This window comes from Podarcis erhardii (assembly GCF_964252035.2).
Source record: "Podarcis erhardii genome assembly, chromosome: 11".
Taxonomy (NCBI): Eukaryota; Metazoa; Chordata; class Lepidosauria; order Squamata; family Lacertidae; genus Podarcis; species Podarcis erhardii.
In genome coordinates, this window is record NC_138501.1 from 39,196,427 (window position 1) to 39,223,994 (window position 27,568).

Consider the following 27,568-nt stretch of genomic DNA (forward strand, 5'->3'; position numbering starts at 1 on the left):
AGGCGCTGTGAGCCGAACCGGGGAAACGCAACAAGCGTCCCTGACTGAGCGCGAGAGGGGGGCGTGTGTGTGTGTGTGTCTCGTTCGTCTTCGGTGGCTGGCGGTGTGTGGGGATTTCACCCCCACCCCGCTCCGCCTGACGAGGAAGAGCGAGCGAGCGGCGGCAGCAGCGGCAGGAGGAGGAGGAGGAACCGAAAGTGCAAGGGCTTCGGAGCAAGGGGAGGAAGCGGGTGTCGGGGCGGGCGCGGGCCGAGGAGGACTCGGGTGGTTTCCCTCATGAGGAAGAGGCGGGCCTGAGGAGGCCGACATGTCCGACAACGGCTTCGACCGGGCTCCCGGTGCGGGTCGAGGCCGAGGGGGTGGGGCTCCTACGGCTCCGGAGAGCGGCGCCCGCTTGGGGATGAGCGGAGGCGGAGGCGGAGGCGGAGGAGGCACCAGCAGCGGTAGCAGCGGCGGCGGAAGAGGCTTCGGGGCTCCGTCGCAGCTCCTCAAGCAGGGCTTCGCGCACCACCAGGAACCCCTCCGGCCGCCCAAGACGGCGCCCCCGGGGGCCGGCGCCGCCGCAGGTATTTGGCCTGGCGCCGCTTCCTGCGCAGCCCCTTCACGCCCTCCCTCCCACTTTCGTGTTTTGTGTGGTTTTTTATTTATTAATTATTATTATTATTATTATTATTATTATTAGGAAGTGGAAATGGGGGGGCCGACCTCCCCGCATAGCCTTGGCCCGTCGTCGGGAACCTCCTTCCTCGCAGTCGGAGCTGAGCAAGAGAACATAGGACCCAACTCCTAGGGGCCGGGGGGTCTTTTTTGCCCTCCTCCCCAAACAATAAAATATTTGAGGGTTTCTCCCCCCCCCCAAGTTTATGAGCTTTGCCATTCCAAGGGTGTGCGTGCACTACGTAATGTCATCGATTATGCGGGGCGGGGCTTACCTGCCCTCCCCCCCCCCCCAATATTTTATTCAAGTTGGCACCCCTGGTAGAAAGTGTGCAAACCTGGCGGGGGTGGGGAAAATGTGTGGTCCCCCCCCCCTTCCATCTCCATAGCCCTTGTACTCCGTCCAGTCTCCCTCGGGTGAATTTGGGGCTATGCAGGGGCGCCTTTGGAGGAAGATTGTGTGTGTGTGTGGTTTTCTGGGGGGGGGGGGGGAGGCGAGAAATCGTCGCTCCTCCCGCTTCAACCCTGTATCTTGGTGTCTAGCGTCATGCACCGCTATTCCTCAAGAGCACCTCTATTTCTGGCCGGCTCCGCATACTGGGTGACTATATTTATTTGCGTCGGCGGCCCTGCTGTAGTACAGTAATTATATCACTGGGCTGTGTTGAAATGCACCCTGCTGGTGTTTCTATATCTCCCATCCACTCCACCACCAATGTTTTTGCCATTTCATCCCGAATAGATGCAGAGACGGCCCTTTGAACTTCGGGAATTGAAGCCTGCAGTCCTTTGCAGATTTTCTTTGGGAATAAACCTCCACTGGCCATGATGAAGTTAGGTCCCTCATAGGGTAGAGCCATTATTTTACTTCCTGAAGTCTCTTTGGTTATTGGAATGGCTCCTCTGTTGTCCTGATTTAAATTCTCTGGGCAGGGACGAAGAATGGGATTAGGATTATTGCGGTACCAAGGGCTAGGTGAACTTTTAAAAAAAGATTGGGATGGTGTGTCATCTTCCCTGCATGCCCCATCCTCTCTGTAGACTGCCCTTAAATGCAGTCTGAAATAGATATGTATGGTTACAAACAATGTGTCGATTTATATTTGTGCAAGTTTGCGAGTGTGTAGTGCAGTATATATAATTTGACCTTCCCATTCCATTAATTAGAAATCTGGTCCATATATGTTTCTCACTGGGTAGTAAGATGGTACTGCTGATTAGATAGGAATAAAAAGGTAAAGGTAAAGGACCCCTGACAGTTAAGTCCAGTCGCAAGTGACTCTGGGGTTGCAGCGCTCATCTCGCTTTACTGGCCGAGGGAGCCAACATTTGTCTGCAGACAGTTTTTCCAGGTCATGTGGCCAGCGTGACTAAGCTGCTTCTGGCAAAACCAGAGCAGTGCGCGGAAACGCCGTTTACCTTCCCGCTGGAGCGGTACCTATTTATCTACTTGCACGTTTGACGTGCTTTCAAACTGCTAGGTTGGCAGGAGCTGGGACTGAGCAATGGGAGCTCACCCCATCGTGGGGAACCACCGACCACAGCGCCACCCGCGTCCCATAGTGAGGAATAGGGCAGGGTAAAATAAGAGCTTGTGTGTGGTTGTTTTTCTTAAGGTCATTTTCCTATCTGAAGTCTAGCCTCACTAATTTGAAAGCAAGTTCTTGCGAATTAATACAAATTCTTTTTAAGTATATACACTCAGGATTGGGATAGATAGAAGCCCAGTCCTAAACATGATCATTTAGAGTAAGTTCTGCATAGTTCAGTTTAGTTGTGCATAGGGTTGCATTGAACCCAGTGAAACTTGCATTAAAGTACCGGTAAGCATGTTTAGGAGATTATGGTAAAAATGTCTTTGAACTCTTCATGGAGATTTTGTGCCCATGTGGAAAAGGGCTGTCATGAAACTCAACCAACATTTTAGCCAGTGTTAATTTTTATTACTGATTCAAAATGTAAAAAGCAACTAGTCATATAGGAAGATGCAAGAAGGCTGACATCCTGAAACATGAGGATTCAGCAGTAAATTTGACTGAAATCTGTAGTTGCTTCTAAGGAAGTTTCTTGTGTATTTTTATTTTTACCACTCTTCAATTTAAAATATTCAGGGCGATTATATAGGGCTTAGACTTTAAAACTGAGCAAGGTGGCAAGATTCCCACATCTTGTGTACTGCATTTAAAAGATGTTGTTGCCTTTGAGGAAGCAACTACACAGTAAATTAGGAAAGCAGAATATGTCATCAGCTGTAAATAAGTGCGTCGCCTGCCTTAACCCTAAAATTTAGGACAGACAACATATTCATTAAAAAGCTTAGTTTGTAAACTTCTTGAGACAGAGTTGCTTATGCCTGCCATCCATAACATAGAATATACATTGATGATACAATATACTTAATTACCTGTATGGATTTAATCCAGCTGGTGCCCTTGATTCAGCAGGAGTTATCTGGTAACAGAGAGGAGGTGATTTTTGCTGATCTGTCATATCCTTTTGAGTCTCTGACACCCTTAAAATCTGCTGCGGGGGGGGGGAGGGGAGGAGTTTAGGGGACACTCCAGAACATGTTTCTGGAGATTGCAGGGGACAGGGAAATGAGCTGAAATCCCCTCTCCTCTGTTTGCTGACACCTTTGCTGGAGCAACAGCAACAGGAGGACCAATTGGATTCTATCCTATGGATTAAAATGCCACCTTAAATACAATTAAATACATTTCTCCACCAACAGAAAGACTGACACATGTCTGCTATTTTGTCTGAAATGTGGCAAAAAGGCTTTATACTTAATAAATACCTTAAATTTTGATTATTTTTCCTCTTATACATGTCTAGGAAAAAGGTTTATGTTTTGGTAATGCAAAACTTTGCTTTATTCTGTGTAATCTTCAGTGCATAGGAATTATTTGTAATTTGTAAGGGGTGCACAAGAAGCTGTCATGGTAAGACCTGTTGACTTAAGGAGTGTGAGATACATAAATATATACACACACACAAACAAGAATCTTTATTTACGTTCTGAGGCAAAGCTATGTGTAAGATTCCAGATTCAAGCTCTGTCTGAATTGAAAGAACGGGGACAGCCTAATGTCTTTGATATCTAATGCCAATTAATTCAGGTTTTTTTAACAGTTACATTCCCCAATTATACCTTTTAAAAATATATGTGTGATTATTTTATATTCAGTTTTTATTTTAAAAAAATGCATCCCAGAACTTCTTTGAAATGCATTCTAGTGGCTAGGGAATACATAGGTTATAGTAAAATCTTCTGTGTGATCCAAGAGAGCTATGGTGGGTTACCAGATAATGACACTCCAGTCTTAATAACTAGCTAAAATCTGGGCAATAACAGATTGACTGAGTGGGGGACTTGTTCAGATCCCCATTTCAGTACCACTTAATAGACAATCAATCATCAGTAGTGTAGACTCAAATGTTCATTGATTTTGTTTCTCTGTTCACAAACTTCCTACACTAGGGGTTTCCTGACTGGTTTGTGGACCACCAGTGATTCACAAGCTTCATTCAGGTGGTCTGCACTATGTCAGCATTAAATATTCATATTGATTTGTAATTGTATTTTATTGCTTCTTTTATTTCTTATGGTGTAGTATTGTATTACAGTTTGAAGTCGTTCAAACTGTAATACAATAAAATCTAATATAAGAAATAAAAGCAATTAAGAAAGCAATTAAAAATAATGCAGTTATCTAGCACAGCGTATTGCAATAGCTATAACAGGCAGGAAATATTTAGTGGTCAGCCAAGATGCTCAGCAGTTTTCAAATGCTCTGTGCAATAAAATATTCGGGAACCACTCTTTTTGATTCTTAGTGTACAATCCAGTGGTTCCTGGGAGTGCATCCCAGCGGCCATAGGATGAATTGGATCCCTCCTGCTTAAGTCAGAAAGGGAGATCTGAGGTTAAGGGTTTAGCTCTCCAGTGCTAGAAGCTCCTCTGAAGTCCTGGCCCAACTGATAATGGAGCTTCAACCCAACATTGCTAGCATCAAACAGGTGTGTGCCAGGTGATTCTAAGAAATTGCTTCAATCCAATGACCTCTTGGCCCCACAACTTGGCCCCAAATTGGAACTGAGGGTGTCCAGATCTCTCCCTCATCTTATCCTCTTGTTATTACTAATGAGGGAGGGGGGAAAGTTTTTAAAAAGGCATTTCCCACTGACCTGTGCTGGAAATGAGTGGAAGGGCACTCCCTCTGTTCTGCCCTGCAACTTGAGCCCAGAAGGGCATAGGTTGAGATGATAGAACTGCCTTTGAATTTAGCTCTCTGTCCCTCACAGACCATTTAGGATTGCAGGCTTCAACTATTAATGATTGATTGGACTTTGAGTGGGTTCTTTTTCTTTCTTTTTTCTCTTTGAGATTAAATCTTCTCTGAATTTCACTCTCCCCCCTCCCCTGCATTTTTCCTCATGTCATGTCTTTTTAGATGATGAGCCAGTAGGCAGGGACATTTTTCTGCTAAAGGGCAGGGTATAAATTTTATTCTCACATTTGGAGTTTTCCTGATGTGGTATGATCCAGCTCTTTATAACTTTATGAACACCATGTATATTAACAGCCACATATACGCCTGTGGCAAGAACTGTGTCTAAATTGCATATCTTCTCTAGTAAAGGAATAAAGCCATCTCTCAGCTGTTCATAGAACTGCCTTGTGTTTAAGAGACTGCACTACAATGATAGTAAAGTCTTTTAATTCTTCCTAGCTTTAAAGCTGAGCTTAGTTTCCTTTTTCCATGGTTGACCCTGACAAAAGTGATTTATTTAAGTGCTAGTGGTTGCATAATGTCAATAGTGAGAAAGAGAAAAAATGAACAGAAGAGCAGGGATGCCAACAAGATTTTGGGAGCCCAGTACACTGTTGGGGGGGGGGGTATTTTAAATGACTTCTGGTTGAAACATGCAAACTCAGTTTCTTCATATTTTAAATTTTCAGAACAGGCAAGAGCTACATCTTTACCAGAAAAAAATAGTTCTAAATCAGGAATGGCTAAACCTCAGGTGGTTGTGGCTCCAGTGGTAATATCAAAGCTTTCTGTGAATGCACCTGAATTTTACCCCTCAGGATATACCCCTAATCTTACAGTAAGTATTTAGCCTCCTCTCTCTTCCATTTCCAATCAAGTGAGGCCAATGTGAACATTCTGCTAGATTTGTTAATCTTCTTTGTAAGAAATGACTTTGATCTTGGAAGCTGAAAATTCCATCCCATAATTTCTCTTGGTGTTTTAGAGATCCTTAAACACCAAATGGTTTAAAATGAATAAATCTGCCACCCATAGACACTTTTGTCTGCAACTTTTGATTTGTCTAATATTAGGTCACCTAGGCAATCTGTACGCAACATTTTCAGTTTGCTGAAATTTTTAGAATGCCTTAAGGACTGCTTGAAAAAGTTTGCTCTTGAATGACATGGGCTTTTGTGGATAAAGCCTTCTAATAGGCCCTGGCTATTTAAAAATATATGTATTAGTAGTGTGTATATGTAAAAGTATACACTTCTCTAATATCTAGCTGTCTGATCTGAGAGGACAGCCTCTCCCTCTTTTTTGATTATGTGCCAGTACTGCACACAGCACATTATTAATATTATTAAGAGTGCTAGTATACTTGACTTCAAATACCTTTCCATAAAACTAAGTATCTTTTGCTATAATGTAACACATGGGTTGCCATTGTGGATTTGGGGAGGGCTATAAGTTGGAAGGGGAGGCAGAAAGTCCATTTATATACTGTTTCTCGTCTGTATGAAAAAATCAGCTTGCTTGCTTTTTTGCAGTAGCATCTCTAAAAAGCAACAATGTTTACATTTTATATATGCACATAATAATTACAAAATGAATAAATGTAGAAGATTTTAGTTGAGGAAAAAAATAGCTAATTAGAGTGTGCACATACACACAAACAAATTCCAATGCCATTGCAACTGCCTAGCTGAAACAGCTCCTGTTGAGTGAATTGGGCATCCTGTGCCTGTGACATACCACCCAGTCTTGTTGTTATATATTATTTTACAGTAGCTATAATTTAGCTGTAATTCACCAACAGCAAGTATTCATGGTGTGTGGACAGGACAGCATGGCTCACCACAAGATTGTTAACAAGGCCCCCTAGTAGAACTTTATGCCCAGTTTAAGACTGTTCCAGGGTTGTGTGTTTTTTAAACTTCAGATTGCTTTATTTATTTTGCCTTCCTTCCGCTATTATTGGTAAATATAAGTTGTTGAAGCCATTTGAATGAGAACTGATAATAAGTTTAATTCCAAAGCTGACTATAATCGCTTTTAGGAATCTTCTTTGGAAGATGGTTGTGATGGATTTCCAACTCTAACAGAATATGTGCAGGACTTTCTCAACCACCTTGCAGAACAGCCGGCTTGTTTTGAAACTGAAAGAGCACATTTTTCAGAAACTGTAAATGCTTGTGTCACTACAGATGAAGCATTACAAGAACTTGTTGAGCTCATATACCAACAGGTAGAGTGTGTGTATATATATGTCATGTTTGATGGACAGGTTGCATAATATATATAAAATATCTACATGAATTTCTAATCTCACATTAACATGGTATCCCATCAAGTTTACTTTTATTAAAATAAAATAAAAGATTGAGCCTTTAGGAGCTTTTGAAGATCTGGATGTTAATTATTTACACTAGAGATGAAGCTTTTCATACAACTGTAGATTTGGAAGGGACCTCAAAGGTCAGCTACTCCAACCCCCCACAATGCAGGAATCTCAACTAAAGCATCCATGACAGATGACTATCCAGCCTCTACTTAAAAACCTCAAATGAAGTAAATTTCACCACCTCCCGAGTGAGACTGTTCCACAGAGCCGGCTGCAGGGGAACAGCCTCTGTTAGACTAGGTTCAAGAGGAGCAGGGACTGGCTGCACCCAAATCCCCTCGGAGCAGGAGGAAGAGCCGGGTACTGGGGCAACGTCCGCCCAGCAGGAGGTGGGGCAAAATGTGGAGGGTGTCCTGCTGGTGCAGACAGTGTCATCCATTGGGGCCAGCTGGTTCATCCAGTGAAGACTGAGCTATGAGAGCTCGGACTGCAGCTTCTGTGTAATTACTAAATAAATCTAAGAGTAATTAACCTGTCAGCCTGCCACATCTTGTGTGGGAGAGACATCGTAAAACCCAACAGAATCTTCTACTTGAAGCCATTGGTTCAAGTCCTGCCCTCCAGAGCAGGAGAAAACAATCTTGCTCCATCTTCCATGTCACATCCCTTTAGATACTTGAAGATGCCTATCATATCTCCTCTCTGTCTCCTCTTGTTCAGGCTAAATATAACCAGTTCTCTCAACCGTTCCTCATAGGGCTTGGTTTCCAGACCCTTGATCATCTGGGTTGCCCTCTTCTGCACACTTTCTAGCTTGGTCAGTAACCTTAAACTGTGGTGTCTAGAACTGGGGACAGTATTCCAGGTGTGGACTGACAGGGGCAGAATAGAGCAGGACTATGACTTCCCTTGATTGCGACACTATACTTCTTTTGATGCAGCCTAGAAGAGTGTTTGCTTTTTTGCAGCTGCATCACACTGTTGACTCATGTTAAGCTTGTGGTAAACTAAGATCTCTATATCCTTTTCATGTTTACTATTGGCAATCCAGGTGTCCTCCATCTTATGTTTGTGCATCTGATTATTCCTGCCTTAGTATAAAACCTTACATTTGTCCCTATAAAAATTCATTTTGTTAGTTTGGGCCCAGTTCTCCAATCTGTTAAAGTCATTCTGAATTCTGATTCTATCTTCTGCAGCATTAGCTAACCCTCCCAGTTTGGTTCCATCTGCAAATTTGATGAGCATCCCTTCGATTCCTTCATTCAAATCGTTTATAAAGACATTGAACAATTATGGGCCCTGCAGTACCTCACTTGTCACTTTTTTCCAGGATGATGAGAAACCATTTGTGATCACTCTTGTGGTTCGGTCAGTCAACCAGCTACAAATCCACCTAAGAGTTACCTTGTCCAGCACACATTTTACCAGCTTCTTCACAAGAAGATAATGGGGGACTTTGTGAAAAGCCTTTCTGAAATCAAGATAAGACTACATCCACAGCATTCCCCTGATCCACCAAGCTTGAAACTCCTATCAGAAAAAGAAATGAGATTCATCAGGCATAGCTTATTATTGAGAAACCCATGTTGGGTCTTAGTTATCACAGCATCCTCTTCTTAGTGCTCACAGACTGACCATTTAATTATCTGTTCTAGGACCTTTCTTGCTATCAATGTCAAGCTGACAGTAGTTGGTAGTTGTCTGTACCTGACCTATTCTCCAAGTATTCTCAAAGATTAAAGACAAAGGCTCAGAGATTACACCTGCAAGTTCCTTTAGTATACTTCAGTGCAGCTCATCAGGCCCTGGAGATTTCAAGTAGCCAGGTATTCCCTTGCTTTTTCCTATATTGGGCTGCAGCTCTCTCCTTTCATCATTTATGCTGTTATTACCAGGCTGGACACTGCTTTCATTTTGGGAAAGACAGAGGCAAAGTAGGTGTTGAGCAGTTCCATCTTTTCTCTGTCGCCCAATAGCATTTGTCAATCATCTCCATGCAAAGGACCTACTGCTTGCTTGTTCTTCTTGCTTTGAACATAGCTGAATAAACCTCTTTTGCAAGCCTGAGTTCATTCTGAGCTTTGACCCTCCTAAATTCCCTGCAACTGTTGCCTATTCATGTATACTCTTCCTTTGTGATTTCCCCTTTCTTCCATTTTCTTATACATGCCCTTCTTACATCTCAGCTCATCTGTGAGTTCCTTATGCAACCCCACTGGTTTCTTTAGATGCTTCCCACTTTTCTTGTTGGCATTGTCTGCGTTTTGTGCCTTCAGTATTTCACCTTTAAGAAACTGCCATTCGTCTTTGAATTTTTTTGACCATGGAATTTCACCCAGTAGTTCCTTAAGGATTTTTTGAATCTAGCTTCTTCAAGTGCAGAGTGCATGTCTAGCTACATTCAGCTTTCCCATGCCTCTGTACAATGAAACCCAAGAGGCTGTGATCACTTCCTTCCCTGGTTCCTAGTACTTTCACTTCGTTGGTCAGCTCTTCCTTGATAGTGAGGACCAACTCCTTGCAATTTTGCCATGCAAATTTAAAATAGTGACAGAAAGGTGTGTACCTTTGAGTAATGGGCTGCAGAATGATGACGCTCTCCCTGTTTTTTAAAGTTTGGCATGAAGGAAACTTACATTCTGCGTTATAGCTTAGAAATATTGTTTAATCTTCACTGAATGTCTTTTACTACACAAAGCAAATGGAAAAAGGTAACCAACTCTTATATCCAAAGTATTATTTTTTTCCTTTTGGGGGGAAGTTCATTTGCTTTATGAAACCTTACTGTAACCTACTTAAAATTCTAGGAAATGATTTAAAAATAGAATATTAGTTCCAGTTTCAATGCTCTTAGTGTCATAGTTCACTGAATAATAAGCTAAGGTCAGGGCACGTGTAAATGCCAATTCAGAAATCAAAGTTTAAGTAGGACTTCTTAGATATGAAATGGGAAAATACCTCTTTGATCCCTTTTTTCACTTGCAACCTTCTCCATTGTTTGTTCACTGAGATGTAAGGCCTTCTATGTTCAATATGGCCTATTCCAAAGGAAATACGTATTGCTTTCTGAGGCTACTTAATGTTATTTTTGCAATATCATTCCTCACTTCTGTTAGTTGGCTTTTTTTTTAAGCGTTGAAAAATGCAGTTTAAGCCATGGGCATTATGTACTTTTGTCTTACTAGCCATACATCCAAACCAGAAGATGACCCAATTAATTTTAAAGGCTGAATCTTTAAAGCAGAGCTTTCCAAACTTTTAATGTTGGTGACACACTTTTTAGACATGCATCATTTTGCAACACAGTAATTCAGTTTTACTAGCAAAACGGAGGTTAAACTAACCCCTTTCCAGCCATGGGTCGAGCGCAGGGAGCATTTGCTCCCTGCGACACCTACACACTGCAGTCAACACACTAACATGTCGCGACACAGTTTGGAAAGCTGTGCTTTAAAGAGCATCCATAACTTGAGAGAGATATCTGTCACTTTGCTAACATTACAATGTATCCTGTAGTTGTTTTTATATTTCACAACGCACTGGTTTTTGCGTCTTTTTCTGCTCCTGGTATTGTATAAATTCAGCTAGATAATATTTACTATCAAATGTTGAGGATGTAGAAGATGTCTTTCTGCCAAAAGCGAATTTGAAACCTCATGGAAGTTTTGAAAATGAGGACAGAGACCTTGAATTGAACTCTTTTTATCAATTAGAGGACTCGGTACAAAGATAACTCACAACTGCTTTCTGAGATGGCTGTGAGTGGGGGGTAGCAGTGTTGCAGCTGTGGGACTTAAGGGAAAAGCAAGGAACTAAGTGTTTCAAAGGCCAAAATTATACCAAGGGGGCACATGAGTATAAGAAAGGATGCATTATAATAAATAAGAACTGAGTTAACTGAGCCTTAGAGGAGGCCTAGCTGCTAGTTGTTGTTGGGACCTTTAAAAAACAGTGATTTCTGGTTAGCTGAATATTGTTCTTTTCAAGTTCTTGTGGAGGGGTCAAGGAAAATATTTTAAGTACAAGAAATCCACAGCATTTTGTAATTTTAATTCCAATTATTCTTTTGTTTGAAAGGCTACATCTGTTCCAAATTTTTCTTATATGGGAGCAAGGCTGTGCAATTATCTTTCTCATAATCTCACCATTAATCCGCAAAGTGGCAACTTTAGACAATTACTGCTTCACAGGTCAGTATCTGTATTTTTATGACACTAATCAGTCATGCTCAAAATTGGCTTGATTTTCTTGTGTTTCTTCGCTACTTAAACATCTGATTCAAGAGATTGCCCAGTGGACTACCAGAACAATTTTATGTGTTGCATAATTATATTCTGCCCCTATACATCAGAGGCATTTTGGGATTTTTGCTTCATTTTGCTTCATTTCTTATCTCCACTTCTTTTCAAATATTTTGGCTGGCATGTTCTAGTAAGTAAAACTGACAGATTTTATAGTCATGAAGGAGAAGCTGCTGACAGTCAACCAGCCTCAATTTACTCTGTGTATATTCTATATTCTCTCCATGTTTCCAAGAGTCCCAGCTTTCATTTTTAATGCAAATTTCTAGCCTGCATAATTGCAGAAAGCAAACCACCTGAATTTTTTTTTAGATAAACAATCCATTGTTTTCCTCCCCCACCCAACCAAGAATACATTTGTGTGTGTATCTCTAAGTCTTCCCATGCTTATAAATAATACCATATATATAAACTTAACTGCAACTTGTATAACTTAGTGGGTAAAAAAGCTGGGTGCCTGTAGTGCTGAAGTTCAGCTTTTTTATTCTAACAAATGAAAAGTGATGAATATGCTTGAACATTCATCTGGTATATTTTCTCTGGGTGGAATTCAATGTTACCCTATTACAAATGTTCCATCTGTGTAAGCTTTTCAGCATGCATTCACGGACACAGTTGGGATGGGTCTCTAGTAATCTGGGGAAGTTTTGCCTCTTCACAAATTTATCTTGGACAACATCTCATTTTATATTGCATTATAGATCTCGGTGGAAGCTATTGACAGTTGAGTCAGTGCTATCTGCATATCCTTTTCTTAATTACACCTGAGTGTAACTGAACCCAGAAATATATAGCTAAATATATGAAGGGTGCATTTAAATTAATGGCAGCGATCTATTTGAGTAGTGAACAACCATACTCACGAAATGAAGCCCTGGATACGCAGTTGTTTCAATTATACACCATCCCATTTTAATCTATCCTTTGCCTATTATTCCCCACTAATACTGGCTTTTAACTGCAGGTTTTCAATTTTTTTGTATGACTAGAACTGACTGACGTTGAGAATATTGCTGATTAAAACATGTCTTTTCTAGGTGTCGAAAAGAGTATGAAAATAGAGATGAAGCTGCCAAAGGAGATGAAGCTGCACGGAAAAGATTTCATGCATTTGTGCTATTTTTAGCTGAGCTTTATCTAAATCTAGAGGTAAAGGGATTTGGTTTAAAAAAAAATCAGACCAGTGGTGAGAAAAGGATCTAAGCATACATTTTGACTATAAGTCAAAAGCAGTAAAAATCTAAAAATAAGTATCATACCTTTAGCGTAGAGTTCTCTTATTTATTGCATAATTTCAGTAAAATTATTATTTCTGTTAAAGTGTCCAAATCCTTGTTGAAACATCCAAGTGCCTTTTTGCTTTCTTGCCAAAACATTGGATGGTGTGAACTATATATTCCTTAATGAGCAGTTGAGTAGAATTCTGCTACTGTCCTTTATCACTTTATTTCCCTAAACAAAACTGCTATACACTCGTTTATTCTTAACATGAAGCATTTTATCCTGGTTAGAAAGAGCTCCCATAACCAAGTCACTATTAGTAAGATGGTCCCTGCTCTGAGGCTTACAGTATAAAATACATGAAGAAAAAAGGATCGGAAGGGCAGGGGCTTCAAGCAATATTTCCTAGTTAGTTCTTCTAATGACCATCTAGAATGGAAAGTGTTTAAGGCCAAGAGGAGTCAAAAGTTGTTGAGTCCTTCAGCAGAACTGATGGAGAGACCTACATTCCCAGCTCTTTCCCTCTCCTGTAGCCTGATGGAATGGCTGCTGTAGATGACAAGGTTTAGTCTAGTTTCATTGTAGACTGAAGTATTTTCTTTCTTTTCTAACCAAAACTGAGAGTTTAAGGAAATGGCCCAGAATATTCTTGAGGCTTATTCAGACAGTAAAGTTAATCCAAAATTATTAGGTGATTAGGAATGCTAGCATGAATGTATCAATTTCTAAATACTTTATCTGCCAGCCAGCTTCCTAGAATTAGGCTTCTTAAGCCTAAGTAATGTAGTGCAATTGGCAAATAAAGTATTTAGCGTAGTTAAGTAGCATTGATTTCAACAAGCTATTATAAAAGGTGGCTTTAAATTTCCTTTTAGCTATTCAAGTGTACAAAATCATTATTCCTGATTTAGCAAACAGGCAGAATATATATATTTGCAGAACAAAGTAGTCTTGTTGATTTTTAAAAGGGGAGAAGACTTACTGATGCCGAAAAGAAACATAGAGAAATGGCTCCCCAAAGCCAGAAAAGAAAGGGGAGGGTGTGTGTTCTTTAGCCACATACTTAACAGGGAGGAAGGTGCAATGCTAAATTTTCAGAAAGAGACCCACAGGTGGTTTAGCATAGTGCCGTCTGTGCTATTGGCCTTTCTTTGTTCTTTGGGAGGAGCAGAGTGGTTTGTTGAAAAAGCAAAGGCGGTCTGCATCTGCTCAGGGCATTTTTACTGTATTCTTCTGGGCTAGTAAAAGTATTTTTTATTTCCTATCCCAGATATAATGTATAGACCCCTGATTATGGGCTTTTGGTTTATGGTTCTGTAAGCAGCTAGTTTTATATAGGAAAATGCAATTCCAGACACTTGGGTTTAAATGACTTGCAATATTTTTAATTTTGAAGTCATCAAACCAGTGGTTCCAAACTACACTAATTTTAATGGCATGTAAACATTAATATGTGCATTTTTATAGGTAAAAGGAACTAAAGGTCAGCTAACCCGAGCAGAGATTCTTCAGACTGGACTTCATGAATTACTGAACACCCTTTTCTCTAATCCTGTGGACAACAATTTAACCTGTGCGGTGAAACTACTGAAAGTATGATGTTTTCATTATTAAGAGTTGTTTTCTACATCATACTTGATCTAATCGGGGTGCCCAAACTTTTTTCAAAGAGAGCCAGATTTGATAATGGTGATGATGATGATTATACCCCGCCCATCGGGCTGGGTTTCCACAGCTTTCAACAAAATATTAAAATACAGTGGTCTGTTAAACATTAAAGGCTTCCCTAAACAGGGCTGCCTTCAGATGTCTTCTAAAAGTCTGGTGGTTGTTCTTCTTTTTGACATCTGGTGGGAGGGCGTTCCACAGGGAGGGCACCACTACCGAGAAGGCCCTCTGCCTGGTTCCCTGTAAATTGGCTTCTCGCAGTGAAGAAACTGCCAGAAGGCCCTCGGCACTGGACCTCAGTGTCTGGGCACAACGATGGGGGTGGAGACGCTCCTTCAGGTATACTGGAATAAAGAATGTGATTAATCATAAAAATAGGTTTCAAGAGCATTCAACCAGTGGTGTGCAAAGCTTGGTGGTTTTATTATCTCCCCTACTATGGCAACTCTAACAGAAGAATAAAGAGATCTATGCATGTGGCTGTTACATATGTGTGGCATAATAAATACTGGAAGAACATCCAAGCAGCTTCTTGTTTCCATAGAAGGATATCCAAGTAGCTTAGATTTGCAGGGTGAGGTGTTTCTATGCTTTTTTATTTTTATGCTGCTTGAAGAGTTTTAAATATTAACCTGTTTAGAAATGCATTTAATCAATTAAATAATTAGAAAGTACTATGAAGGCCTTCAGCACAGATCCTATGATTGCAGAAATGTCATTAACCTTAAATTCACATTTTGAAAATGTCTGCTAATAGTATGTGTTCTTTAGTTGACAGGCTCAGTACTAGAAGATGCATGGAAAGAAAAAGGAAAGACTTATATGAATGAAATGATACAGAAAATTGAAAATGTTGTCTTGGATGCAAATTGCAGCAGGTAGTGAGAAAAGCATTGCTTCCTAGCTTTCCATTTGGGATGATTACTGTTCTTTGCCATCTCTTAAGGTGGAACAGCTTTTAAAGCTTTCTGATCATTACTGTAGTTAAGAATTGTTGTGGTATCTTTAATACAACTTGTGCTGAAATTTCTGACATGGTTTAAGTCATACTGCTTTCAAATAGACCAGTCTTTGGTAATCAGTGGGTGGAATCCAACTGGTGCCATTGTGCTCACTGATACGCTTTTGATCCAGTAGATGCCTTCACTAATGGAAGGAGAGGGGAGGCAATTTTAGGCAATTCTCACTGCTGCCTTCATCATCCAGCACTAAAAAAAAGCACCCCCAGAGGAACAGGACATCAGCAAAAATAGCCTTCCCTTTTCTTCAGGGGTGTGGGTGTGGTCACCAATGTCATGTTTGTGTTGACTGAATGAGAGTATTGACTTCAAATTCAAAGCTGAGATCTTCATATGAAGGGTGGTATACAATTTAATAAATATATAAATGTAAATGATTACTTTTCAAATTAAATTGTCTTTGGCAATTAGTTAAAACATTGTTTTAAACTGAGTTCATGAGCAGCTGTGAATGAATGAGCAACAGGTATCTGTTTTGTTTTGTTTCTCCCTTATGTTCTGATTGCAAGCAGTGAGTAAACTACTCCCTCATGTTGGAAATGCAGTGAGTTTTATTATGTACTTTCTTTTTACAGAGATGTAAAGCATATGCTTCTGAAACTGGTAGAACTACGGTCAAGTAACTGGGGAAGGGTGCATATAACTTCAACATACAGGGAAGCAACTCCAGAAAATGACCCTAATTACTTTATGGTAATGAATACTTGTGTTTCCTCTTGCTTCAGATGCATTTATCAGTCTATGTATAAAGTACTGATAAAATGTGGAAGTAGTTACTGATAAACACAATCGTATTTTGATTTCAGAATGAACCAACGTTTTACACATCTGAAGGTGTGCCTTTCACTGCAGCAGATCCAGGTATGTCAACAACTTGATTGGGAGGGGGCAGTTAGGCAGAAATTATATGAGGAGCTCATGAAGTCTGATATTAAAGAAAACCTCTGTAAAAATGTACAGGCAACTCCCGTTTTAGGCGTGACCAATATATGAACCATCCTGCACACATGCACAGCATCAAACCCAGAAATGACTTCACTGAAACATCACTAAAGGGATGGGGTTTTAGCAGGCCTTTTCAGTGGGTTTGCAGTTTCATGCAAGCACACAATGACCCAGAACAAAACCTCCGCACAAATGGGAAGTTTCCTGTATTAACGTTAGGTGGAATTCAACATTGAACAAGCTTGCCGCTTGGCAGATGAAACAACCACCCTTTCCTCTCCCCACATACTGTTCTGGGTGTTCTCTCTCTCTCTCTCTCTCTCTCTCTCTCTCTCACACACTCACACACACACACACACACACACACACACCTGAGCCAGTTTAAGAAGGCGGGGGGGGGGGAGTCCCATTGCTCAGGCAGAAGCCCTTGCACAGGGTTTCCACTAATAGGGCTCTCTTAGTGAATCCCACCCATAGCTTTAATGTTAGCTGTGGAAGGATTAGAGGACACACCAGTCAGGAAGCTAAACAAGAACTTTGTTATCTCTCCCTCTCCAACAAGAACAGAACAGCAACAGGAAACCCTTGACTCTGGCCAGGCACCTAAACAGTAGCCCTGTTCAGGTGTTAACACCTGACTAGGGAATGGCAACTTGAGTAGCGTTAGTGCACTCCAGCCTCAACCATGTAAGTGCCACCGCTAGCCTTCCCATGTTGAACAGGAAAGTCTGAAAGTGGTCAACTAAGTTGACTGGACTTGCTTAGAAGCCCCCTGCAGACCTTCCTGCTCAACATGGGAAGGCTGGGAGTCAAACTGGAATGCAGAACCATTACGGCTTTTCTCATTTGTTAGTGTGCCAGTGTGGTGTAGTGGTTAAGAGCGATAGACTCATAATCTGGGGAACCGGGTTTGCATCTCTGCTCCTCCACATGCAGCTGCTGGGTGACCTTGGGCTAGTACCACTTCTCTGAAGTCTCTCAGCCCCACTCACCTCACAGAGTGTTTGTTGTGGGGGAGGAAGGGAAAGGAGAATGTTAGCCGCTTTGAGACTCCTTCGGGTAGTGATAAAGCGGGATATCAAATCCAAACTCTTCTTCTTAGTGAATTATTAGCAACAAATTATAGGATTGAAATAAAGTTTTTCCTCTATGATTGCTATGAATTGAAGCCTTGCGGTATTCTACCCCTTTCTTGGTTCTTGCAACCTTTTTCTTTTGTGAGAGTGTGAATTTGTATCATTGTATTTGCTTGCTGAAGCAGCTTGTTAATTTCACCTAATCTTCTTAACTTTATGTTGATGGAATGGAGTGCAACAAAGTGATGTGCCGAAAATCTTGTAAGTGGTACTCGAAACAGCATCAAATTTACACTGATCATGCTTTGCACATCTGTTACTTAGATACATCCAAACATTTATTTGTGTATTACTGACTGTGCAGTTTTAGTTATGGGTATAGTGAATGAACTATACTTTGAAATGCAGCTTAATTTTTTAAATAAAAAAATTCTATCATAGATTATCAAGAGAAATACCAAGAACTCCTTGATAGACAAGATTTGTTTCATGAGTATGAGGAAAATGGAACAGACTTATCAGGAGCTGGAGATCCGTAAGTTCTTGTTTCAGTCTGACATTTTAATCTAAGCCTTTCCTGGCTTCAGTTTGTTGTCTGAAATCCTGAATTAGGGCACCACTTTTCAAGAGTGTTTTCATCAAAACTTGACCTTTTAAAAAAATCATCTTATAAACAATGAAGTTTCTAATGGGTATGCCTCACCTCTTGTAATTTTGCTTCGTTGGCATTCTCTGGTGCACCAATCAAATTACATCTTTTTCTACTAAAATAGTGTTGCTTTTGAAAATAAAATTTCTGTACATTCAGGAAAAAAACAGCTTGGCTCTGAGCAGAAAGCGTCTTCTGCTTACAGAATTCCTGTCTTCACAGAAGAGCACTGCACAAGAAAAATGGAATTATTGTGATAGGGTTTCTTCCTTTTGCACAAGATCATTTTCCTTTTTCTTATGAGGACTCCTCCATATATTTACCGTATTTTTCGCCCCTTGGGACGCACTTTTTCCCCTCCAAAAATGAAGGGGAAATCTGGGTGCGTCCTATGGGGCGAATGCAGGCTTTCGCTGAAGCTTGGAGAGCGAGAGGGGTCGGTGCGCACCGACCCCTCTCGCTCTCCAGGCTTCAGGAAGACATCCGCAGCCTAGGCAGCCCTGCAGGAGGTCCCGCAGGGCTGTCTAGGCTGCGGATAGCAGCCTGCTTCCCGGAGCATCGGGCACCCTGAAAGCAGAGCGCCCGGCGCTTCGGGAGCACATCCGCAGCCTGGGCAGCCCTGCAGGAGGTCCGGCAGGGATGTCTAGGCTGCGGATAGCAGCCTGCTTCCCGGAGCGTCGGGCACCCTGAAAGCAGAGTGCCCGGCGCTTCGGGAACACATCCGCAGCCTAGGCAGCCCTGTGGGAGTTCTCCACAGGGCTCCCCACGCTGCGGATAGCAGCCTGCCACCCGGCAGGCAGGGCGCCCTGAAGCAGAGCGCCCCGTGTGCCGGGCAGACATCCGCAGCGTGGGGAGCCCTGCAGGAGTTCCCCGCAGGGTTCCCCACACTGCGGATAGCAGCCTGCCGCCCGGCAGGCGGGGCGCCCTGAAGCAGAGCGCCCCGCGCGCCGGGCAGACATCCGCAGCGTGGGGAGCCCTGCAGGAGTTCCCCGCAGGGCTCCCCACGCTGTGGATAGCAGCCTGCCACCCGTCGCGCAGGGCGCCTTGAAGCAGAGCGCCCCGCGCGCCGGACAGACATCCGCAGCATGGGGAGCCCTGCAGGAGTTCCCCGCAGGGCTCCCCACGCTGCGGATAGCAGCCTGCCGCCTGAGGCAGACATCGGCCAGCCCCACAAGCTCGGGGGACAGCAGGGAGGCGCAGCGCCGTTCCTCGACCTGGTTCGGTTTCCCCGACCTGCTTTTGGGGGGGGAAATAAAGGGGGGGGAATTTCCTTTATTTCCCCCCCAAAAAACTAGGTGCGTCCTATGGGACGGAGTGTCCTATGGGACGAAAAATACGGTAACTGTTTATAGCTTGAGTCTTCCACACATGTGTAGAGCAAGCCCTAGTGATTGGAGCACGGACAGCTGCTCACAGGAATGCACCCTGTGCATATACAAGTTGCAGGCGCACTGTACCACAGCTCCAGAAACTTTATTGTGCAAAGTCTTCCACTAGCACTTGCACAGCATTTTGCAAAATCACACTAATGAGTAAACTCATTGCTTCCACACTTCTTTGAATCCAGTGCTGTGTAAGTTTCTTTTCTGAAATATTGCACAACCTTATTCCAAACACTTGAGCATTTTGTAATTATAATGCGATTGGACAGATGAACTTAGCTTGTGCAAAATACTTCCATGTCAAATCAGCGCAATCTGTTCTGTTTATTGCCAACGGTACATATAGGTATAAAAATGGGGCTTTGATCCTGGTGTTTATCTTGCTCTTAAAGATGGTGTCTTCTGTGACTGGAAAAGATAGTCATCTAACATATGGATTCTTTTGTAGGTATTTTGATGATGATGATGATGACGATGAGATGGACCCAGAAATTGAAGAAGCATATGAAAAGTTTTGCTTAGAATCAGAACGCAAAAGGAAACAGTGAAATGCTACATGTGAATAATAGTGTTGGGTTTTTTTTAAAGAAGAAAAACAAAAACCAGCATAGGTATGAATAGCAAATAGAAGGGATGGAAAATCTTTAATATCCATACCAAACAAAGGAAATTAAGTTTCTCCTAGCAGTTAAGTTATGCAATTTCCATTTTATTAAACAGAATCTGCCAAAAAAAATGTAAACTTAAATCCTGTAACTTAAACAATGTGTATATATATATCATAGTTTATTTTATGTACAGTTAAATAAACAATGTTTTGACTGGAACAAATTTTATTTCAAACATTTCACATTAATCTGCAAATCTAAGGGTTGTCGTGGTACATTATCACTTTTTTAAGAAAGGAAAATTCCTAGAATCATAAAATACACTATAACTTTGCAATTGTACTTCCTCGCCTTTGTATAGGATATGGCTGTCATCCTATATTTTTTAGGGTCATGAACTGCCAAATGTTTCACAATCATGAAAACTCCTACTACTCATCCACCCTGGGGGGAAATTGAAAATCTGCACATAGAGTATTGCTCTCAAACAGCTAAATATGGTAGGCATTTTAGTTCATAAAGGTTTTCAAACGAAATTCACTTGGTTAAAATGTCAGGTTGGTGATCTCCCAAAATGCTGGTTCAATTTAGATGTCAGGTTAGCGTAAATGAGTTTGGAGGAACAGGCATGTCTTCCGCATTTATACCTCTTCAGCCCAAACTCACATTTGATTCCTTCCTTCTGCCTTTCCTGATTTACCTTAGCCATAGTTCGCCATGATGCATAAATTGAGCAAACTATGATTAGTGCTAATCAGGATTGCTTACAAATCATGGTTTGCAATCCCACTTCACAGTGACAGAGGGAAATGGAAGTCTCACACCATCTCATCATTTACTTTTGAGAGAGAGTGATGTCTCAATTGAGGAATTCTATTTGTTTCCCGCCCTATATTCTTCAAAAAAAATTTGACATGATTCTGTTTTTAGTTCAGTGTTGCACAATAATGTGTGTTGCTTTGAACTGTGATGCTCAGAAATTGGCATTTCTGTTACTTCTCAATTTGGTAATTTAGATACCATATACAATCACTTGTATAGAGCTAAACAGTTTTTTATTACAGAAATTAAGCCCTAAATGTTTGCTGGTTATTGTCCCTTCCCTTTTTAAGCATCTATTTTTGTCTTTATGAAATGTTGCCCAGGAACATGTCTGGCTTTTTTTTGGGTTCCTCGTTTTATATTGAATAGATTAAGTAGAGTCTATTTCCTAACACAAGATGTGTGTGTGAAATTTCCCAAGCAGTAGGTAAAATAACTTATGTAAAGACAACAGAGGTTGTAAATATGCATGTAAATAGTGCTGTTTAATATTGCACTGTTATAACTTGGTACAGTTTGTGTCTGTTAACAAAGTTAGCATCACCTACATCTTTCGGCTGTTAATTTGTTTAGCTTATGAATCTCCTATTTTGGAAAATAAACTCCTTTGTTTTGTTGGGGTATGGTTTTGGTCTTCCTTTTATGTCCTTATTTTCATAGCATGAGATCTTACTCGGTATTCTTTGCTTTTCGTCTGCAAAGCAGCATCTCTGTAGCTGCTGGTCATCATTTATCATTGTCCTTTAAGAAAGTATATTCCAGGTAATAATACTATTAATATGCAGCAACATCAGGCCCACTGGCTTGACCCCAGGACCATGGATACCCAGGGTGTGTGGGCGTCTGACATCAGATGCACACACTGGCAGGCATGCTGTCATGGGGTACGCAGGCCCCCATGGTGCAAAAAAATGTGGATGCCCAGCCCCTTCATGGGGAGTGTTGTGGGGGCTGGAGCCCCCACCCCACCCGGTGCCTATGAGCAGCATAGTTTCATCTGTGATTACTGATACATAATGTCATGTTGCCAGCTTCTTTTGTGTGCTTCCAGTTGAACCCGTGCCCAAAATACTTGAGTAATTAAATTTGTTAAGCACCATCTGCAAGATGAGACTAGCAAATACAGTGGATTGGTTTTAAATTTAGGCAGTTTAAAAACCCACAAAAATTAGTGGTGATATCCAGCGTTAGTCATACTCAAAGGAGACCCACGGAAATAAATGGATTTAAGTAACAGGTATTTCAATGGGTCGATGAATATGGCTCATGTTATACTACCCTTTAAATCTTCTGATTTAAAGCCTTTCACAACTACAGGTGGAAGTAAAACAAATATGCATGCGTCACCTGTGACATCCCGTTTAGATACTTGAAGGTGCCTATCACATAGCCTCTCTGTCTCCTCTTGTCCAGGCTAAACATCTCCAGCTCCCTCAACCGGTCCTGATAAGGATTGGTTTCCAGATCATCTTGATCACTTCTCCTTGTGCACACATTCCAGCTTGTCAATATCCTTCTAAACCTGTGATATATCAAAGACGTATTGTTGCTGTTTTTTGTGTTGAATATATGCCATATGGTAATTTATGGACCGAATAGGTATTTAAAGCCATTTGCGCATAGCAAAATATGTATTTTATCAAAGTAATTGATATAGAAATGAGCAAGCCAGTGATATTTTAGGGAGCAGGCTGGCAAGCAGGGCCCATTACTTACATCAGGGGTCATCAAACTTTTTCAGCAGGGGTCCGGTCCCTCAAACCTTGTGGGGGGCTGGACTATATTTTGGAGAGAGAAAATGAACCAATTCCTATGCCCCACAAATAACCCAGAGATGCATTTTTATTAAAAGGACACATTCTACTCATGTAAAAACACGCTGATTCCCAGACTGTCCACGGGCCGGATTTAGAAGGCGATTGGGCCGGATCCGGCTCCCGGGCCTTAGTTTACCTACCCATGACTTACATCATAGGAGCCTACACAACGCCAAGCACTGTTGCTAAATGTAGGTTTTATTTTATTTGTTTTATATTTGGGAAATGTACATCCAGGTTTTTTCCCTTTAAATTTTTGGGGGCCCCCAAAAGCTATAACTCGTTTAGTTTATAAGTAAATCTGGCACTGTAAAAACTATGCAATTCCACAGCACACCCTTCCGAGGACTCGTGCGTTAAATCGCCAGGGACGCGAGCCTCGAAAGCTCATACCGTATTCAACAGGGAAACCAGAGCTCCGCCTCCTCCTCCCCGGCGCCGCTAGTCCGTATGATCCGCCCAATATTCCTCTCGAGCCCCTCCTGCTGCTGCTGCTGCTTGGCTTCCTCCCGTCGCGCTTTCTGGTTGGTTTCCCCGCCTTTCGGCGCGCCGTCTGGAAAAGGAAAGGAGCCGAGTTGCTGCTGCTGCTGCTGCTGCTGCGCTTTCGGGTAGGCTGAGCTTTTTTCTGCAACTCTCTTGGTGCATCTTTGCCTCTTTCCGCGTCGTGGCCGTGCAGAAGTGGAAGGCTCTCTAAACTCTGCCCTTTAAGGTAGGCGGGTGGCGAGGGGGCAGAAGCGGGGTGGTCACAGTGCCGGATTTACGTATAAGCTAAACAAGCTACAGCTTAGGGCTGCACTCTCTTGGGGGGCCCACAAAAAAATTTAAAGGAAAAAACTGGATGTACATTTCCAAGATAAAAAAAATTTAAAACCTACACACGGCAACAGTGCTTTGTGTTGTGGCACTGTGGGTTAAACCACAGAGCCTAGGACTTGCTGATCAGAAGGTTGGCAGTTCGAATCCTCGCAACGGGGCGAGCTCCCATTGCTTGGTCCCTGCTCCTCCCAACCTAGCAGTTCAAAAGCATGTCAAAGTGCAAGTAGATAAATAGGTACCACTCCGGCGGGAAGGTAAACGGCATTTCTGTGCGCTGCTCTGGTTCGCCAGAAGCGGCTTAGTCATGCTGGCCACATGACTCGGAAGCTGTACGCCGGCACCCTCGGCCAATAAAGCGAGATGAGCGCCACAAGCCCAGAGTCAGCCATGACTGGACCTAATGGTCAGGGGTCCCTTTACCTTAGGCTCCTATGATGTAAGTAATGGGCCCCGCCTGCTAGCCTGCTCCCTAAAATATCACTGGTTTGCTCATTTCTATATATAGGGTGCCCACATTCTGCATGGACTGGTTGCATTACTTTGATAAAATACATATTTTGCTGTGTGCAAATGGCTTTAGATACCTATTAGGCCCATAAACTACCAAACAGCATATATTCAACACAAAAAAGCAGCGACAATTTGTTGTTGACAAAGGACAGCTGGACATATTAAGGGCCCCATTACCTTCAGTAACTTAGAGGCTCATCCAACCTAAATCCGGCCCTGGAAATGGTATGCACAAGTGAGACAAAATGTTATTCGTATATGCTCGGCCTTCTAGCAGGAGCACTTCTATTTGTGGTTCCTTCCGGACAAGCCATGCACTCTTCCTCAAGGAGCTTCAGCAGGACATTCCTCAGGGCTGGCCCATTTTTGGGGAGGGTGGTATCCAGACTATTAAGGTTATGCTTTCCCCAGGCCAAGCAAAGACGACACAACATGGTGTGCAAGTGTTTGGGCTTCAGAGGGAGAGAGAAGTTGGCTAGTGACCGCGGTCACAGCAAGCGTGGCTCATCTCACTTTATCCTCACAAGAACCCTGTGAGGTAGACTACACTCAGGCAGTGGCTGGCCCCAGGCCAATCAGGGATGTGAACACAGAATGAGAGAATTTTAGAGTTGGAAGGGGACACAAGGGTCATCTAGCACAACACCCTGCAATGCAGGAAACTTCTTGCCCAATGTGGAGCTCAAACCCACAACCCTGCGATTAAGAATCTGATGCTCTAGCGACTGAGCAAAATACAACATATGTACTCTTTGCCAGCTCACTATTCTATATGTGTCTTATGAGCTTAACAAATTGGGTTCTTATGTTAGATACTGTTGCTGTATGGGGTGTATGTATAGGGATCACCGCAGCTGCTTGCATTTTTGGACCCTCTTCGGGGTATTGGCTGTGGGGGCTGTCATGGTGAGCTCCTCCACTGCAAAATTTGCCTCTGCTTTGACGTTTCTTAAGGGACGTGGGTGGCGCTGTGGGTTAAACCACAGAGCCTAGGACAGTTTGAATCCCCATGACGGGGTGAGCTGCCGTTGCTCGGTCCCTGCTCCTGCCGACCTAGCAGTTCAAAAGCACGGCAAAGTGCAAGTAGATAAATAGGTACTGCTCCAGCGGGAAGGTAAACAGCGTTTCCGTGCGCTGCTCTGGTTCACCAGAAGCGGTTTAGACATGCTGGCCACATGACTCGGAAGCTGTATGCTGGCTCCCTCAGCCAATAAAACAAGATGAGTGCCACAACCCCAGAGTCGGCCACGACTGGACCTAATGGTCAGGGGTCCCTTTACCTTTACCTTGACACTTCTTAGCCAGAGCAGGTTGCAGAACTGCATGTGTGTAGACTTTAAAGTGGAGATGTCTGACAGAATCTTCCTTCCCTGCGCAGATTCTTGACCAGCGGTAGTCAACATAGCACCCTCCATGTGTTATTTATTACCGTACTTTTCTATCTCACTTCTCCTCCAGTAAGCTCAAGGCAGTGTACAGGACTTCTGCCCCTCCCTCATAACAACCCTGCAAGGTAGGTTAAACTCAGATATAGCAACTGACCGAAGCTCTTCCAGATCCTTGGAGAGAGAGGCTGCTTCTCTCTAGCGGGTACAGTGGCAGTTGAGGTAGTTTAGATTCACAGTCCAGACATTGGCCCTCTTGTCTACCTTGTGGCAATAAAAGGGCAGAAATAAAAGGTCAAAAAGAGCATATCCCTTGACACTCCGTCTAAAACAGGCACAGGCAAACTTGGTCCTCCAGATGTTTTGGGACTACAACTCCCATCATCCCTAGCTAACAACCAGTGGTCAGGGAGGATGGGAATTGTAGTCCCAAAACACCTGGAGGGCCGGGTTTGCCTGTGCCTGCTCTAAAACCTATGTGCCTGTGGTGGGATAGTGTGCTGCTTGTGCGTAAAAGCTTGATCCCTCTGGGGTTTGGCTGGTCATCCAAACCGATGCACTAACGGAGCCCCCAAAGCATGACTCCGTCAGTCGCTGGTAGAATCTGACAGTGGGCGTCTACGGAATTTACGCCAACATAAAAGCTCTTTGACAGACATGCGCTTTCGAGACTCTCTGCGTGACAGTTTCCGGCGAAGGGTGGGAGTTCCCAACGGGGGTCCCGTTACCTCTCCACTACTCTCACTGGAAGCATCCCAGAGCCTCCCCTCCGCTGTGACTCCTGCACTCCCCCTGCTGGTTCCCTCTTCTACTGCAGATTCTCTCCTATTCTCCTGTAGCCTGTCCACTACCTGTCTCTCCGATGGCAGTTCCCTGACATCCACCTCCCCCCCAGGGCCCCCTTCACCCCCTCCCGCCTCCTCTCCCACTGGCGGTGAGGGCGGAAAGCCCCTGAAGGAACTCTCCTCGTCGTCCGAGGATTCTAACACTTCCAGCCACGGCGTACCGTCTCTCTCCCCGTCTTCCTCTTCTTCGTCGGAGTCGGCTTCTTCACCCACCCCTGACTCTGGGAACCCTTCAAACTCTCCTTCCTCATCGGTGGTCCCAAAGTGTTCCCTTCTAAATCGAGCCACGGGTTGCGGTTTTCTTGGGAAACGCTGATGAAATGTTTCTATTAAAACCTCGTCATTGACTACCTCTGCTGGTACCCAAGTGTTTTCCGACTCTGCTTCCCCCTCCCATTCTACCAGATATTCCACCTGATTCCCCTTCCACCTGGAATCAATGATTCCTGCCACGTTCATGTCGCGCTCTCTCTCTTCTATCACGGGCGTTTGGGTGGCCTCTCTCTCACGCTCCCCCCACTCGCGTCCCTCTCGGTACGGCGACAGTAATGACCTGTGAAATACTGGGTGTAATTTCATGTGACTGGGCAGCCTGAGTTTGAATGCCACTGGGTTGACCTGCTGTATGACCTCAAAGGGTCCCAATCTTTTGGGCCTCAATTTCTTACTCCCGCCCTTGAACGGTAGCCCTTGGGTGGACAACCACACCCGGTCCCCCACCCTTATAGTTTCACCTTCCCTCCTATTTCTGTCTGCTTGCTTCTTATATTCTTCCTTGGCTTTCTCTAAGTTAAGTTGAAGCTGACGGTGGATCGCCTCCATCTCTTCAAAAAAATATTCCGCCGCCGGCACGCTCCACCTCTCCCCTCCCTCTCCTGGGAATGCCCGGGGGTGACACCCATAATTTGCCAGGAAGGGACTCATCCCTGTGGACACGTTCTCCGCGTTGTTGTAGGCAAATTCTGCTAGAGGTAACTTATCCACCCAATCATTTTCTCTGTCTTTTACATAACACCTCAGGTATTGTTGTAAAACCCCATTTGCCCTTTCCGCTTGCCCATTGGTTTCTGGGTGCCGGGCAGTTGAGAAATTGAGTTCTACGTGCAGTAAGCTCATAAGTTTCCTCCAGAACCTGGAAGTAAATTGTTTCCCTCTGTCGCTGACCACCCTCAAGGGGGCGCCATGCAACTTGAAAATATGTTCTACAAACAACTTGGCGGTTTCCTCCGCTGTGACTGCATGTG

The 27,568-nt window shown here is 43.2% G+C and overlaps 2 protein-coding genes and 2 long non-coding RNA genes across 8 annotated transcripts in view; 2 read left to right on the plus strand and 2 right to left on the minus strand.

Annotated features, from left to right (window-relative positions):
• PAIP1 (poly(A) binding protein interacting protein 1) lies at positions 1-21,572 on the plus strand. The gene is made up of 11 exons (XM_081881549.1): positions 1-566; positions 5,621-5,769; positions 6,973-7,161; positions 11,338-11,450; positions 12,599-12,710; positions 14,250-14,375; positions 15,222-15,328; positions 16,045-16,162; positions 16,276-16,330; positions 17,932-18,025; positions 19,970-21,572. The coding sequence occupies exons 1-11, from the start codon at positions 308-310 to the stop codon at positions 20,067-20,069; spliced, it is 1,422 nt and encodes a 473-aa protein (XP_081737675.1). The 5' UTR covers positions 1-307; the 3' UTR covers positions 20,070-21,572.
• Positions 16,533-17,921, minus strand: LOC309352901. Its single transcript, XR_014161461.1, has 3 exons — positions 17,505-17,921; positions 16,768-17,255; positions 16,533-16,718 (listed from the first exon to the last, which is right to left on the minus strand). It is a non-coding gene; the product is annotated as an uncharacterized lncRNA (long non-coding RNA).
• LOC309352905 lies at positions 21,027-25,737 on the minus strand. Its single transcript, XR_014161466.1, has 2 exons — positions 25,637-25,737; positions 21,027-21,692 (listed from the first exon to the last, which is right to left on the minus strand). It is a non-coding gene; the product is annotated as an uncharacterized lncRNA (long non-coding RNA).
• Positions 23,200-27,568, plus strand: part of LOC309352725 (uncharacterized protein C5orf34 homolog) — a 20,924-nt gene continuing 16,555 nt past the window's right edge. The window contains exon 1 of one of the 5 annotated variants that reach the window (XM_081881458.1): positions 23,200-23,376. In XM_081881458.1, coding sequence (XP_081737584.1) covers positions 23,219-23,376 — 158 coding nt within the window. In that variant the 5' untranslated portion in view covers positions 23,200-23,218. Of the gene's footprint in view, positions 23,478-25,649; positions 25,774-27,568 lie in introns of those variants that run through there. The other 4 variants (XM_081881459.1, XM_081881462.1, XM_081881461.1 and 1 more) reach the window with 4 other exon arrangements.

Coding starts and splice junctions, on each gene's coding strand:
- PAIP1 (XM_081881549.1), top strand. CDS start 308: ATGTCCGACAACGGCTTCGACCGGGCTCCCGGTGCGGGTCGAGGCCGA. Junction 11,451..12,598: donor AGACAATTACTGCTTCACAG/GTCAGTATCTGT, acceptor TGTCTTTTCTAG/GTGTCGAAAAGAGTATGAAA. Junction 16,163..16,275: donor ATGACCCTAATTACTTTATG/GTAATGAATACT, acceptor TTTTGATTTCAG/AATGAACCAACGTTTTACAC.